Source organism: Eumetopias jubatus, unplaced genomic scaffold, assembly GCF_037043125.1.
Source record: "Eumetopias jubatus isolate StellerSeaLion01/CBP00866 unplaced genomic scaffold, mEumJub1_p1.0 scaffold_3, whole genome shotgun sequence".
Taxonomy (NCBI): Eukaryota; Metazoa; Chordata; class Mammalia; order Carnivora; family Otariidae; genus Eumetopias; species Eumetopias jubatus.
In genome coordinates, this window is record NW_028274809.1 from 11,965,543 (window position 1) to 11,980,118 (window position 14,576).

The 14,576-nt window shown below is 45.7% G+C and overlaps 1 protein-coding gene across 1 annotated transcript; it reads right to left on the minus strand.

The window, feature by feature from the left end:
• Positions 1-13,698: 13,698 nt before the first annotated feature.
• On the minus strand, positions 13,699-14,043 carry LOC148164662 (small cysteine and glycine repeat-containing protein 9-like). Its single transcript, XM_088021949.1, has one exon. The coding sequence runs from the start codon at positions 14,041-14,043 to the stop codon at positions 13,699-13,701; it is 345 nt and encodes a 114-aa protein (XP_087878075.1).
• Between the last annotated feature and the right edge of the window lie 533 nt (positions 14,044-14,576).

Sequence of the window (14,576 nt, forward strand, 5' to 3'; positions counted from 1 at the left end):
CCATACTTGCTCTCTGAAAACTTGGTCTAGGGAAGGATCCTTCCTTGCCTCTTCCTAGCTTTGAGGAGTTGCTGGAAATTCTTAACATCGCATGGCTTGTAGACACATCACTCCAATCTGTTCCTCTGTTATCACATGATGTTCTCCCTATGTGTCTTTGTCTCTATGTCCAAAGTCTCCTCTTAGTATAAGGAGGCCAGTCATATTGGATTTAGGGTCGACCCTAATAAAGTCACATTTATAGGTTCCAGATGAACATAAATGTGGGGACGGGGGACAACATTCAGCACAGTACAAATACCTACAGAAGGTGAGATTCTGGATTGCTGTCTATTTGTCAATTTAGACTATTTTAGTTAAACTAAAGAGAACAATGGAATTGGATGGTTGCTCCTGCCAGCACTGGAGAAAATAAGGGAGAAAAAAGGATGAGCGTAGGGCTTCAAATTCCCAGGTCCGAGGGCTGAGTTAATGACCTGAAAGCTCTAATATCTTCCCTGAAATAAACCTTGTCTCCTGCAGCTACAGAGCTGAGATTTCTGATAGCCAAACCCGAGTCTCATTCTGCGATTGGCTGTTTTACAATGCAAACTGAATTCCTAACCTTGCAGGGTGTCTTCTGATTCACTGGGAATGTGTGGAATCCTGAAAACTGGAATGGAGACACATGGTCAGATCTCAATAAAGCTGGGGATATCTAAGCCCGAGATCTGCCAAGTCTTTGCCATTAGAAGCTGCCCTTCCATCCCTGCCTAACGAAGAAGTCCTGTAATGGCATCGGCCGCAGTACCAAGACATTGCTGAGTCTCCTCAGGCCCACACCCACCACCCCCTTTGCTTCTAAACCCATAACTAGACTCAAGTTTCAGCAGGCCCCAAAAAGGAAAGTACAAAATGTGTGGAGAGGCATTACACTCCAAAAGAGCTACATGATTCTCCCAGTTTTTATAGACAGAAATCTAGATAATATGTATGGGATGTGGGATCATGGTAGAAGGAACATAAAGTTGGATCAAGCAGAATTCGTTGATATGGGCTGCCAGTTTGGTTGGTTAACTGAAACATGAAGTCTACACTCAATTAAATTGAAATGCCAGAACTGCCTTGGTATGTTCTAGAGGAAGATACTCAAAAACTTAGGGAAATTATGATGTTAGAGTGGATTTGTCATGTGGATTTGTTCACCCAGCTTGGGAGGATCCAGAAGACACACCTTTTACCATAACTGTGAGAATACATTTGTGAGAGCAGCCCAGCATACTAGAAGAACTCTGTGGTTGGTTTGCTCTATAGGTCGGAAATTTAAGTGGGAACTGTTACCAGTGAACTGGAATACTTAAATACAATGGAGATCATGGGCTCCTAGGGTGGCAGGGGCCACATGGAGGCACTTAGTTGCTAAAGACAAAATGGGTATGGTTACCATAATGGACAATGGAGCCAAAGCAGTGGTCAGAATAGTCTAACTCACAGAGACTTGTGGTGTTGGCTAGTTGGTATCCATAGAAAAGAAATAGATGAACCGTTTATTGAATTCTTACTTGATCTGTGTGAGCTTAATTTTAAGCAACTCAGTATTCAGTAACAGTTAGAATGGAAAATGCTACCATTGCTTCATGATAATTTGGAGTCTGGTGTTTTTAGTATAGTAAAAATTGCCTGAAATTTAATCCATCCAAGGGTATCCGGAATTTAAGTCCAAGGTGGATCAATTTGACAGTAGTAGAAAGAAATCCTTGGGCATAGGAGGCAGCCCTTTTGGGAAAGTCTTCAAAACCTTTTTCCCAGATTAGATATCATGTCAAGACAGACTACTTCAGTTTCTATTCTGGGACTCCGTTTCTCTCTGTTGTGTTCTAAGTAAACACCTGATATCCATCTTGCAATTCACAAATTCTCTCTTCAGTGGTGTCTTATTTTGTTGCTTGAGTTTTTATTTCAACTCACATATTTTTTTCCCCCAGGATTTTGATATTAACTTATTTTGTTTTGACCTATATTTTCACTATAAATCCTCTTCTTTTTTTTAATGGAAGTCATTCTCTTATTTACTGTTTTAAAGATCCAAAAAATATTATTTAAAGGACACTGTTAGCTCTATAAAGTCAATTTCATCTGAAATGAATTCATGTTCCAAGTTTATTTTGTTGCCCTTTCTTAACATTAGATGTTTTCAAATGTGTGTTAGTTATTTAGCATTGTGTAACAAATTACCCCAACACTTGTGGCTTAAAATACCACATATTTATTATCTCACAGTTTATGAGTCAGAAATCCGGGCACACCTTAGCTGATCCCTCTACTTCAGGGTCTTCCATAGGTGGTCAAAATGTTGACTGGACTGTGGTCATCTCAAGGAGGCAGGGCATTGACTGGAGCATGATGCATTTCCAAGTTCATGTAATTGTTGGCAGGATTCAGTTCTTCATGGCCACCGAGCAGAAGACTTCAAATCCTTGCTAGCTGCTGACTGGAGACTGTCGAACTGAGGTTCCTGGCCATGTGGGCCTCTCCTAACATGTCAACTTGGGCCTCTCCTAACGTGTCAGCTTGCTTCATCAAAGTGTACAAGCCAAGAAATCAAGAACTGGCTCAAAGAAGGAAGTCACAGATTTTTGGAACCTAATCAAGAATGTGGCATCCTGTCACTTTTGTGGTATTTCTCTTCGTTAGTCACTAGAACTAGCGCATACTCAAGAGAAGGCGATTTCACAAGGGTGTGAACACCAGGAGGCAGGGATCATTGGGAGCCATGTTAGAGCCTTCCTACTACAAAGAGTTTTTGAAATTTTGACAACTTGCTTTAACCGAGAGGTGTTTTGTTTTCACTTTCATTTCTCTCACTCTGTCTTCCTACCTCAGTCCTCACCTTGGCTTTTACCTGTCTCGAAGTTTTGCAGGTATTTTCTCCTACCCCACATCCAAGTCTCATCCCATAGCGTAATGGGATGTTGTAGATTATTCTCAAGCCTATAGATGATTTAAGTCAATTTGTGATCTTGGGACTATGTCCATATGTCTCTGGTGGATACCAGTTTATAGGCCAGAGCCCCAGGCAGCAGAGAGTCATAGCATTTTTTCAAGACAGAAGGGGCGCCACCCTGACACCAAATCTCAAGTAAGCCTGGCTATGTCATCCCCTCTCCATGTGGACTATCTGATCTCTACGATCATATTCCCACCCTCCACGTGCCTATAGCCCATTTCCAGCCCCAGATCCCAGCAAGGTCATGGCTGCAGTCTTGCATTCAGCATTTCTGTTCTGTGTTTGGTCCACAGAGATATGGATCTTGGTTTTTTTTTCTTTCAAATAAATAAATAAACCTTTAAAAAAATAAATTAACTACATCGCTGGATCTTGGTTTTGAGCCCAGCGATGTAGTTAATTTATTTTTTCTTTTTTTTTAAAGATTTATTTATTTATTTATTTGAAAGAGAGAGAGAGAGAGCACATGAGAGGGGGGAGGGTCAGAGGGAGAAGCAGACTCCCCACTGAGCAGGGAGCCCGATGCGGGACTCGATCCCGGGACTCCAGGATCATGACCTGAGCCGAAGGCAGTCGCTTAACCAACTGAGCCACCCAGGTGCCCAATTTAATTTATTTTATTTGAACATGGTACCCACCAGAGCTGCCCCCTTTTTGGACAAATGCATCAATGTGTGAAAATACTGAACCATTGCCATCCAAAATCTCCTCGGCCTACGGTCTCTACAGCTAATAAAACAGCGGAATCTCAACAGTTGGAAAAAGCTGTAGAAAATAATTAGAAAAAGAAAAAAGGAAAAGAAAGGACAAGGAGGGGAGAGTAGAGGAAAGAAAGGAAGGAGAAAGGAAGGAAAAAGAAAAGAGGTTATCATCTTGTGGATAAAATTGAAGCAGTGGAAGAAAAGACTTCCTCCCTCGAAGAAGCATTGAAAACCCCCTTTCCCCAGGGCTTCTTTTCATGGATCACTTTTGCTGAAGGTGGTTGAGAAGACAGAGGCACTGGCAGAATTTATGGCAGCCGGTTTCAAAGGTCTGTTATTGAATGTTGCGGCATATTGAAACAATAGAAAGAAGAAAACTGCATACACCAAAAAAAAAAAAAAAAACAGAAAGAAGAGAAGGAAAAGATTGAATATGTCTGCAAAAGAGACCCCAGGGGAAGCCCAAATGGTCTCAGGCCCACCCTTAAAATCTGTATTTGGGTTCTGATGGGAATACCCTTGTGGGGCTTTAGGAGCAGCCGCTGAAGGGCCATGTCATTATATCAATACAAGGGGACTGTGTCTCCCGGGGAGTCAGCGCACTGGTCTATAAGGGAAGGAGGAGGCTGGCAGGAGAGTGAAGTTTCACTGAAGGAAGGGGGGGTCCCCAGAGACCTGGCCAGGGCTTTGAACCTGCTACTGCTGCAAGGGTTTTAAAAACGTGCAAAAGGTAAATTCGCTCTCAAGTTTCAGAACAAACGAGGATTCCATGCGCTCATACACAACAAAGACAAAAAGAACACTTTTTATGGACTTTTAGTTTTTATTTTATTAGGAAATTTAGACAGTATTACGTAATGACTAGGAAGGAAAAAGGGGGGAAAAAACTATGCATGATGACAAGAAAAAGTGAGAAAAGACAGAACCGAAAGGCAGTTGATATTTCCATCAAACCAGGTATTCGGAATCATGATTTCATTAGTAATTTGCACAGTTACTCTGGTGCTGGGCTGCATACATATTTTTTCCATTCGATGACTTCTCTGAGTTCGGGGACTCTTCTGATGGAAGGACTTAAGGCACCAAAGAAAGACAGGAAAAGGGTATTCTCAGGACCATCCGGTGGGGGAAGAGCAATGGGAGGCAGGAAGTCTTACCAACTGAACGAGCCCGGGCAGCTCCTGCACCCCGGCCGCCTAGCAGCAACATTGCTTCTTGCAACAGCTCTTCTGCTGGCAACAGCTCTTCTGCTGGCAACAGCCCTTCCCACCGCCGCAGCCACACGAGCCACACGAGCCGCAGCCACACGAGCCACACGAGCCACAGGAGCGGCGGCAGCAGCAGACCATGGGGACAGTGCAGCAGCACCCACAGCAGCCGGTGCAGCAGGGACAGCAGTTGACCCGGTAGCACCTGCAAGTGCTGCAGCCGCCGCCGCAGCCGCCGCAGCCGCCGCCGCAGCCGCCACCGCAGCCACCGCCGCAGCCACCGCAGCCGCCGCCGCAGCCACCGCAGCCGCCGCCGCAGCCGCCGCCGCAACCGCCACAACCGCCACAGCCACAGCAGCCCATGTTGTCAGGAGAGGACTCAGGAGGGAGTAGCGAGGAGGGAGACTCGGGAGGCGAGGGAGGTCTGGTGCCGCCGTCTGCGGGGGGAGCCCCTTATGTACCATCTTGAGGAGGGCGGTGATGGAGTGAGTGACCCAGGACACATGACCCCAGCACTTCCTCATTGCTGCCAATGCAGTTTCCACAAGAAGCTCATCCGGGGCTCTTCCCTGTTTACATTCTTATAGATGATATTTGACCCAGTACATTCGCTAATTTTAGCTCTTCTTCTTAAAGTCATCTTAGAGGCAGACTAGGAGATGCCAACATTTTGCAGGGGGTCTTCATTTCCACAGAAACACAGAAGAACCTCTGAGATTTAGAGCTAAGAAAGCACTTGACTGCTGCCCGCTCCTTCTCCGCCTCTCCTCAGTGGTTTTCTCTGCATACATTCAGCTGAAACGACCCTGCTCTAACAGAAACTTCTGAGAGGCAGAGTCAACATGAGTAACCAAATGGAACAAGCCATTTCTTTCCAATTTTTTTTTCACATCTATTACTGTCATGTACCTTACACCTCGTTAAATGGGCCATTTTAGTTCTTCTGAGGTTACATGTTCACAGCTGTATTTCCGCAGAGATGTGGACTGTTTTTAAACTAAATGACCCTCTTTTCTTCCTCGACCCATATGCATTTCCCGGATTCCTCCCTCCAGTTGAGAATCTCCTCCACACTCCAAATGCACAGACAGCCAAAGCGTGCTCCATCTTATTCCCACGGCTGTCCCGAGGCACCTGCCATGTCCCAGGCCCCAGGCTCAAGGCATAATCTCCCCAGCCCCATCAGCAACCCCACCAAAAAAAGCTACATTCCTCCACAGCACCTTCTCCATCCAGCTGCCGATCCATTAAAAAGTCAGCTTTGAATTCCTTGTTTCTCTTAGCTCCATAATTGGTCTTCCCCTGAATTCTGCATTTGTGCCTCCTTAAAAGCTCTCAAACCTATTCTCCTATCTCTTGTCCTGCTGCACTCCCCATCCCAGCTCAAGCACCCCCAGGTAGTTGAAATCCACGCTTTGGTCCACATACCACAAAAATACTTTGGGATCGTGAATAACAATGCCAACATGCCTCTGGGGACCTTATAGCATTTCCTCTCACTCAGACTCCTGAAGAACAATCTCACCAGATTGGGAAAATAGGCTCCGGGCAGCCAGCCAGTTACAAATTGTAGTTTGGGGAATCTGTTGGCCACCAACCATCTCCACGAAGGTCCTCAGAACTCCCTGACAGACCAGAGGCCTCCTCCAACAGCACACGTGATAAAGAACTCACTTGCGCTCTTGTTTTTCTTGTCTTATGTTTTTATAGCCTCCTTGTTGGTCACTAGCCCTCAAATCCCACCCGGACTACAGCTGCACACTTCACCACATTTTACACTCTTTTTCTCCCCGCATCAGGCCCCTCCTTGCATCTCTGGCCCGTGCACCTGCACCCCTCAAGGTTCCCACCCTGCTTTCAAAATCGCCTCGGTCAGACTACTTAGCAAAGGGGTGTTTCTCTCAGATGTCAACTGATATTATCTACTCAAAGACAAAAATTAATTCCTCATCCAAAGCAAAATATACCAAGGATTGCATCATTAAAATGAAGACTCTCAAGAGGATTTATTTCTGTTTTACAATAGTCATTAGAACCTGGGTGTGAGAAAGAAAATGGTATGCTTCACATGTAGAGGCAGGGAGTAAAAGTTTCCAGCTCCAGAAGTTTCCACTGGTCAACAAATGCAGTGATGGCATCTGGCCTTTCACATCCCCAGCTCCGGGTGTTACTTCCTATCGCAAGCTCTTTGAGGTCAGGGTCTGTGCCGGCCTCCTGAGAGCTCACCGATCACCTGGCCCAGGCTGTGGTCTGCAAGCCCCACGGACACAGGCATCGTGGGCAATGGAGATTCTGCCCATTCCTGTTCATAGCCTCACCATGCCCCTGGTTCCCAGAATGATTCCCTAGACCTTTCAGTCTTTTTCAAAGTTAAACTGGAATACAGGTTTTATTCAAACGATAAACTAAACATGTGATGATGACAAAGATATTTAAAAGGGAAGCAAATAAGAGATGATGTGATTCTTCCCTGTAAATAGAGCCAAGAGCAACAAGGAAGTGGTCATGTGTCTCACTGTCCTTACTCACAGGGTTGGTACATAAGGGGCTCCCCCAGCAGAAGGTGGCACCAGACCTCCCTCGCCTCCCGAGTCTCCCTCCTCGCTACTCCCTCCTGAGTCCTCTCTCCTGACACCATGGGCTGCTGTGGCTGTGGCGGTTGTGGTGGTTGTGGTGGTTGCGGCGGCGGCTGCGGCGGCGGCTGCGGCGGCGGCTGCGGCGGCGGCTGCACCACCTGCAGGTGCTACCGGGTGGGCTGTTGCTCGGCCTGCTGCCCCTGCTGCTGCGGCTGCTGTGGGGGCTGCTGCAGTACCCCCGTGGTCTGCTGCTGCCGCCGCTCCTGTCGCTCCTGTGGCTCGTGTGGCTGCGGCTCGTGTGGCTGCGGCTCGTGTGGCTGCGGCGGTGGGAAGGGCTGTTGCCAGCAGAAGTGCTGTTGCCAGCAGAAGAGCTGTTGCAAGAAGCAATGTTGCTGCTAGGCGGCCGGCCGGCCTCTGGGCAGGTGCTGCAGGTAACCATGCTGTAGGTAAGATCTCCGCCTCCCTTTCTGTCGGCTCCTTTGACTTTTAAGTCACAAGCATGACCTGAGCCTTGTCACCAACCCATAGGAATCCCACATTTCTGTGGTTTCTGTCATCCCGTCTGCATTTAATAAACACCAACCAAAGTAATAAATAGGCAGTCTCCTCTGTCAATTACCGTTCATATCTTGCCCTTGACAAAAATGAATCAAGATAGCTAATATTTCACCTTCTTGAAATGCCTTTAACTTTGTGTTTATTTTTGTCTTGTTTTTACCACTGCATTGCCATCTCTGTAAATGCAAAGCAACTATTTTCTTAATAAATTATACTAAATCAACCTCAAAGACCCATTTCTTTTTTTCTTGCCTGTCTCTAAACTACCTATCCCTCGGGAACAGCACATTTCAATCTCAACAGATGAGGCAGACAGTACATGAAGACAGCGATGAACCAAAAGCCAGATAAATTGTTTGCGATCGATATAGATGGATTAGTAAATGGTTAATCCACTCTGGGTCTATCAAGAAGCAAAGAACTCAGGGGCACATCCTCTCTCTTAGCAGATGAATGTCATAAACTAAACTCTTCCCAAATCTCTCCCTTGACAGAGTCTTAGCAACAGAAGTCTGAGTGCATGAATATTCATACAGATGCTGCATAGTCATCTGATCGCATCATGGTCACTTTTGAGGCTTATCGTGTATGATGGTCACTTATTGTCTACTCCTAGGGTCTTTTTCTACTGCATGTTGATCCTGATTGTCATGGCCTCATTGCTGAGAATTACTCCAAAAGGCGATGGAAATGGAAGCCCTGAGTCTCTCACATCTCTTTGGCCATTAGCTCTATAGTCCATGAGTGCTTTCCATTCAGCCGTCACCTCACTAAGTATCCATACCCTCCCATTCAACTCTCCCAGAAGTTCTGCTGGAGCCCTGGTAGGGGCCACGGAAGTCTGTCTGTCAACCACTACAAACTGCAAAATAGGCTTTCAGTTGTGGTGTCAGAAGATGAGCATTAGATTCAAAATAATCAAACTGGGCAACTTTCATACCACTCCCTCAACATTGTCTGAAGGAGTCCACACCACACACACAATAAAATGTGTTCCCGAACACCCCTTCTGTTAATTTCCCATAGTGCTCCCTCTCTTTTCTGTGTAGCTTCCAGATTCTTGATCCATCATGGTTGGTTTAGCAGTGAGCTGAGAGAGAAAGGAGACAGGGGGTCTCCCAGCTGGGTCTGGTGGTGAAGCTGGGACTGAGAGAAGCCAAGCCCCTGTGATCTGTCTCCAGAAGAAGGACATTCTTGCTCCAACACCACAAGTCTATATGGGGTCTTTCCTTGTCACTCTAAGCAGAGCCTGACAAACACAGATGCTTACATAGGTCGAAGTGACCAAATGCAATGAAATCACCAAAGGAAATATGAATTGAGTAGCCATTCAAGTAAAATCCCCAAAGGGAGCCCCTGAAAAGATAGTCTTCCTTCCTCTTTGAAATTCAGAAGACAAGGTTTGAAGGGGGGGGTCTGAGATGAGCTTCTGCAAATTCTAAGTTGACACATACCATCTCTGTTTCTGTTTCATTTTCCATATCCAAGAGGCCTAAGCCTCTAGTGCCCTCTGGCTACTCAGCACCTCTTAGTTATTCTCGGCCTCTCGGATGGGCTCCGTTTTCTGACTCACACTTCTCCTGCCAGCCTCCACCTTTAGAACCACCTCCTAGGGGCGCCTGGGTGGCTTAGTTGGTTAAGCATCTGCTTCGGCTCAGGTCATGATCCTGGAGTCCTGGGATCGAGCCCTGTATTGTGCTCCCTGCTCAGAGGGGAGTCTGCTTCTCCCTCTCCCTCTGCTCTGTCCCCCACTTGTGCTCTGTCTCTCTCTCTCAAATAAATAAATAAATAAAATCTTTAAAAGAGAGAGAGAGAGAGCCACCTCCTATCACATAGCTATTCTCAGCAGGGAGAGTCCTATCCATCTATCTTACCTAGCTTTTCCTCATGAGGACTCCTTGAGGCAGTTTTCCCACAAAGCAAGGTGGATCGGCAGAATTCTGGGACACATGGCCCTCCTAGCACTGAAGATGTAACATGTCTTAGGCCCCTGCTTTCTCCATCCTGCTCACAAGGACCGTGAGCTAGTTTTCAGGTGGTACAGGTAGAATAAGGGGGCTGTCGGGATGGGCTGAGTTGTTGTTACTCAGTACTGACATCAGTTGGTGAAAGAAGGACCCAGGCAGTAGGGTGAACCAGTGAGTTACTGAACGTTTAGTTGCCTAACATTGTGCTGGGTCCTATGAGGGACACTGAGACACAATTTCTTTGTTAGGTGACAATTTGATAGAGAAAAGAAAGTAAGTGCATATCTGTAATGACTACTGACAAAAAAAAAAAAGAGCAAAAAGGCCATATTATATTAAACATAGGTCACTAGCTAAACTACATAAATGAAAGACAAAGCATAAGACTTTTTATGTTTTGTTACTCTTTTGCTAGGGGCTGAACTGCATCTCTCCAAAATCCATATGTTGAAGTCCTAACTCCCAGTAACTCAGAATGGACTATGTTTGGAGATAGGCTCTTTAAATAGGCAATTAAGTTAAAGGTCCTCAAGTTGGGTCCTAAACAAATATGACTGGTATTCTTATAAGAAGAAAAATTAGGACACAGATATGCACAGAAGGAAGACCACGTGAAGACAGAGCAAGAAGGCAGGCATCTTCAAGCCAAAGAAAAAGGCTGCAAACTGAACCTGCTGCCACTTTCATCTTGGACTTTGAGCCAAGGAGCTTGGGCTTAATCTTGGACTTCCAGCCTCCAGAATCGTGAGAAAATAAATTCTTGTCGGTTAAGCCACCCGGTCTTCGGTACTTCAGTATGGCAGCCCTGGCAAACCAATACACTCTTTGGGGCATGCCTGATGAGTACCAACAATACATGTATTTGTGGGGATCCTGAGCCACAAGCTTAAAGAGATGCTGTGGCTTAGGTGAATCTGTGTGACACGTCATCCCTGATGCTTCAATGAAAGAAACGTGCATGGGCACCTGAGTGGTTCAGTTGGTTAAGTGTCTGCCTTTGGCTCAAGTCATGATCCCAGGGTCCTGGGATCGAGTCCCTCATTGGGCTTCCTACTCAGTGGGGAGTCTGCTTCTCCCTCTGCCCCTCCTTCCTGCTTGTGCCCTCTCTCAAAAAAAAATAAATAAAATCAAAAGAAAGAAAGAAAGAAAAAGAAAGAAAGAAAGAAAGAAAGAAAGAAAGAAAGAAAGAAAGAAAGAAAGAAAGAAAGAAAGAAGGAAGGAAGGAAGGAAGGAAGGAAGGAAGGAAGGAAGGAAGGAAGGAAGAAAAAAAAAGAAAGAAAGAGGTGCTGCTGTTGTATCCACACGTGGCACATGTACACAGTGTGGTCCCTGGTTTTCCTTGACACACTCAGCTCTCTCTTCTTCCACCTGAGCATGGTCTACACTAATTCCCACTACATGAAGCTATCACAAAATTCACAAGGAAATCAGACAGGATCCACGTATGGGGGCTTGGTGACGGGCTGAAAAGCACGGGAAGGGCACTCTGCATGCACACATCCTGCGTCTCACCTCAGTCCTTGAATGTTTCTCTCTGTAATCTAATTGCAAAATATGGGTCTTCATTTAGGTTATCTGACTAATTGGGAAATTTATAGGCAGGGCCTATAAGGATTTGAAAACAAAGTGAGAAAAATACCAGATTGAAAAATGAAAATATTTGCTGAGCTCAATTGAACTACAGAAATATTTTCCTTAAATTGTGATCCATCTTTTTGTTTTCAGTACTTAGTCCATCTGAGAAACGTGTGCCTTGTGGCAAAAGATGAGGAAAGTTAATGCAAGGACAACAATTGATGACCTTCATATTGCAGTGACAATAACCTCTGCCACTCTCTGGCTCTGGTCCAAAATAGACCAAAAGTGTCAGAGAGAACATAAACGGAAGAGTCCACAGGGAACAAGAAAGCCATGAGATTTCAGTGCTGTGAAGCCACTCTGGATGTTTTCAAGAACTCTCTCTCCACCTCTGATGGAAACACCTGCAGCAAGCATCACACTTGGCCTTGGATTATAATTCTTTATACACAACCCACCCCACCCAAAGACACTCTAAGGCAGGATCTACTCCATCTTTGAACTGGCTTCAGCACTTTAGACCTGTCTTTATATCTAGGGATTTCTCAGAGAACATTTGTCAACAGAAAGCCGACTTTTCTGAAATATTTAAATCCTTCTAAGTACGCCTCATGACCTGAATCATAAAATGTCATTTGTATTTCAATTTGTACCCTCCAAGTGAATGATGGTTATGGGGGATTAACTGAACTCTGGTTTCCTCTAGGTGTAAAGGAAACAGATCTTGCTCATAAAACTGTTTTCGTATCAAAAATAGACTACCACAGTCTGGCAAAAGGACACACATTCGATGACCACTCAGAGCCCCTCTAAGCTCATGAGTCTGAAAAAAAATGGAAATAAAATTTAGAAACATACTTCACAGTTTAAGTTATTAAGTAAGATCCGAGGGGCACCTGGGTGGCTCAGTGAGTTAAACATCTGACTTTTGACTCAGTCAACATGACTCAGGTCATGATCTCAGGGTCATGAGATCAAGCCCCATATCAGGCTCCAGGTTCAGCATGGAGTCTGCTTGAGATTCTCTCCCTCTCCCTCTGCCCCTCCCCCCTTTAAAAAAAGGAAAAAAAATATTTGAAATGAAGTCAAAAGAAATCTTGAGCCTCAACAACACCCCAATTGAGGTTAAATTAATATAGACAGAAGAGAATGAAGATAAATCCCATGTCCATCAATGCCGACCCACTTAGCACAACCTGATGGCATTACTTTTTGTATTTAGGGAGATAGAAAGCTAAACTAATAATACCAAAAGTCTAAATGTGCACTGCTGGCTGAGTTTAGAGGGGGAAAAAATGAAAGGGCCTGCACAGTAGGGGCAGAACTCTGCCCTTGACGCAAAGAGTAAATGGCCCCATTAGATGGCAACCTGAAGCAAATGTAGCCATCCATATTTTGGTAGCAGGTATATTTCTGAAAATTTGTTTGAATTGTTTCTTTGTGAATAAAACAGGATTTTTTATGAATTAGGGAGACTTGTTTCTCTATAACTGAAACTGTCATTTCAAAATAGAATTCAAAATGTAGATAAATCATTCTTTTAAGTGTCCCGTTGCTGTTGGTACCTGGAATGCATGGACAGTGGGGGCAAGGAAGCTATTCTCATGGTCCTTGCCTTGCTCTGCTATCATTGCCCGTCTTCCAAGGGATGTTTAAGTGAGATTAGATGTTCCAGGAGGTGGGATATGATAAAATCAAAATAAAGGCAAAGAGAAACACTTAATGATAAAAGTTTTTATTTTACTAGAAAATTTAGAAAAGAGCTCTTGACAAATAGGAATGCAAGATGAAAAAGGAGCAGATATAAAAGCATACACACGGGAAGGAAATAATCACATACATCTAGGGAATAATAAAGTGACCCTGTCCCATGGAGTGCGTGATGTCAGCTCTTTTTTAGGAGTTTTCACGTCCTTGTTTTTGCTGTTCCCTATTTGATTGGAAACTTCTCAGTTAGGAAAACTGGGAATACTCAAAGCAGATAAAAGAGGAAACTAAATCCAGGAGCAAAATCAGCCACAGGGGATAAGTCTCAGAATACCAGAGGACAACAGGTAAGACAGGTGAATGGAGGGGAAGAAAAGCCCAGTAGCTCCTGTGCAGGGACAGAGGCCGGCCGGTTGCCTAGTAGCAGCACTGCTTCTTGCAACAGCTCTTCTGCTGGCAACAGCACTTCTGCTGGCAACAGCCCTTCCCACCGCCGCAGCCACACGAGCCGCAGCCACACGAGCCACAGGAGCGACAGGAGCGGCGGCAGCAGCAGACCACGGGGGTACTGCAGCAGCCCCCACAGCAGCCGCAGCAGCAGGGGCAGCAGGCCGAGCAACAGCCCACCCGGTAGCACCTGCAGGTGGTGCAGCCGCCGCCGCACCCGCCGCCGCAGCCGCCACCGCAGCCGCCGCCGCAGCCACCGCCACAACCGCCGCAGCCGCCACCGCCGCAGCCGCCGCCGCAGCCACAGCAGCCCATGGTGTCAGGAGAGAGGACTCAGGAGGCAGTAGCGAGGAGGGAGACTCGGGAGGCCAGGGAGGTCTGGTGTCGCCGTCTGCGGGGGGAGCCCCTTATGTACCAACACTGCGGGGAGAGCACTGACCCAGGATTCGAGGCCACTTCCCTGTTGTTGTTGATGCAAATATCCACAGCTGAATCTCACATGGCCTTTTGTGCACTTCCTCAATGGGTCCTTCTGACTTGTAAACTTTGCTAAATTTATCTTTTACTTGTCTTTTTAAGGTCATTTTAAAAATAGGACAGGAAGTAACTATGAAATTCCATTTTTGTTTGTTTTGGGGGGGCGGGGTTGGAGGTTTTTTGGTAGACATCTGAATGGGTCAGAATTTCCCTTGGGTACTTATACATTTCTTGGTTGTATCAGCCCAGGACAAGATATTTTCATTCCTACACCATTTATAAGCATTTACTAAGTGGTGAAGCATCCCTTTAGGCAGAAGAGAAGATTTTGAGAATCAAAGGAAAAGGTGATCCCGGGTCACATTGTTTCA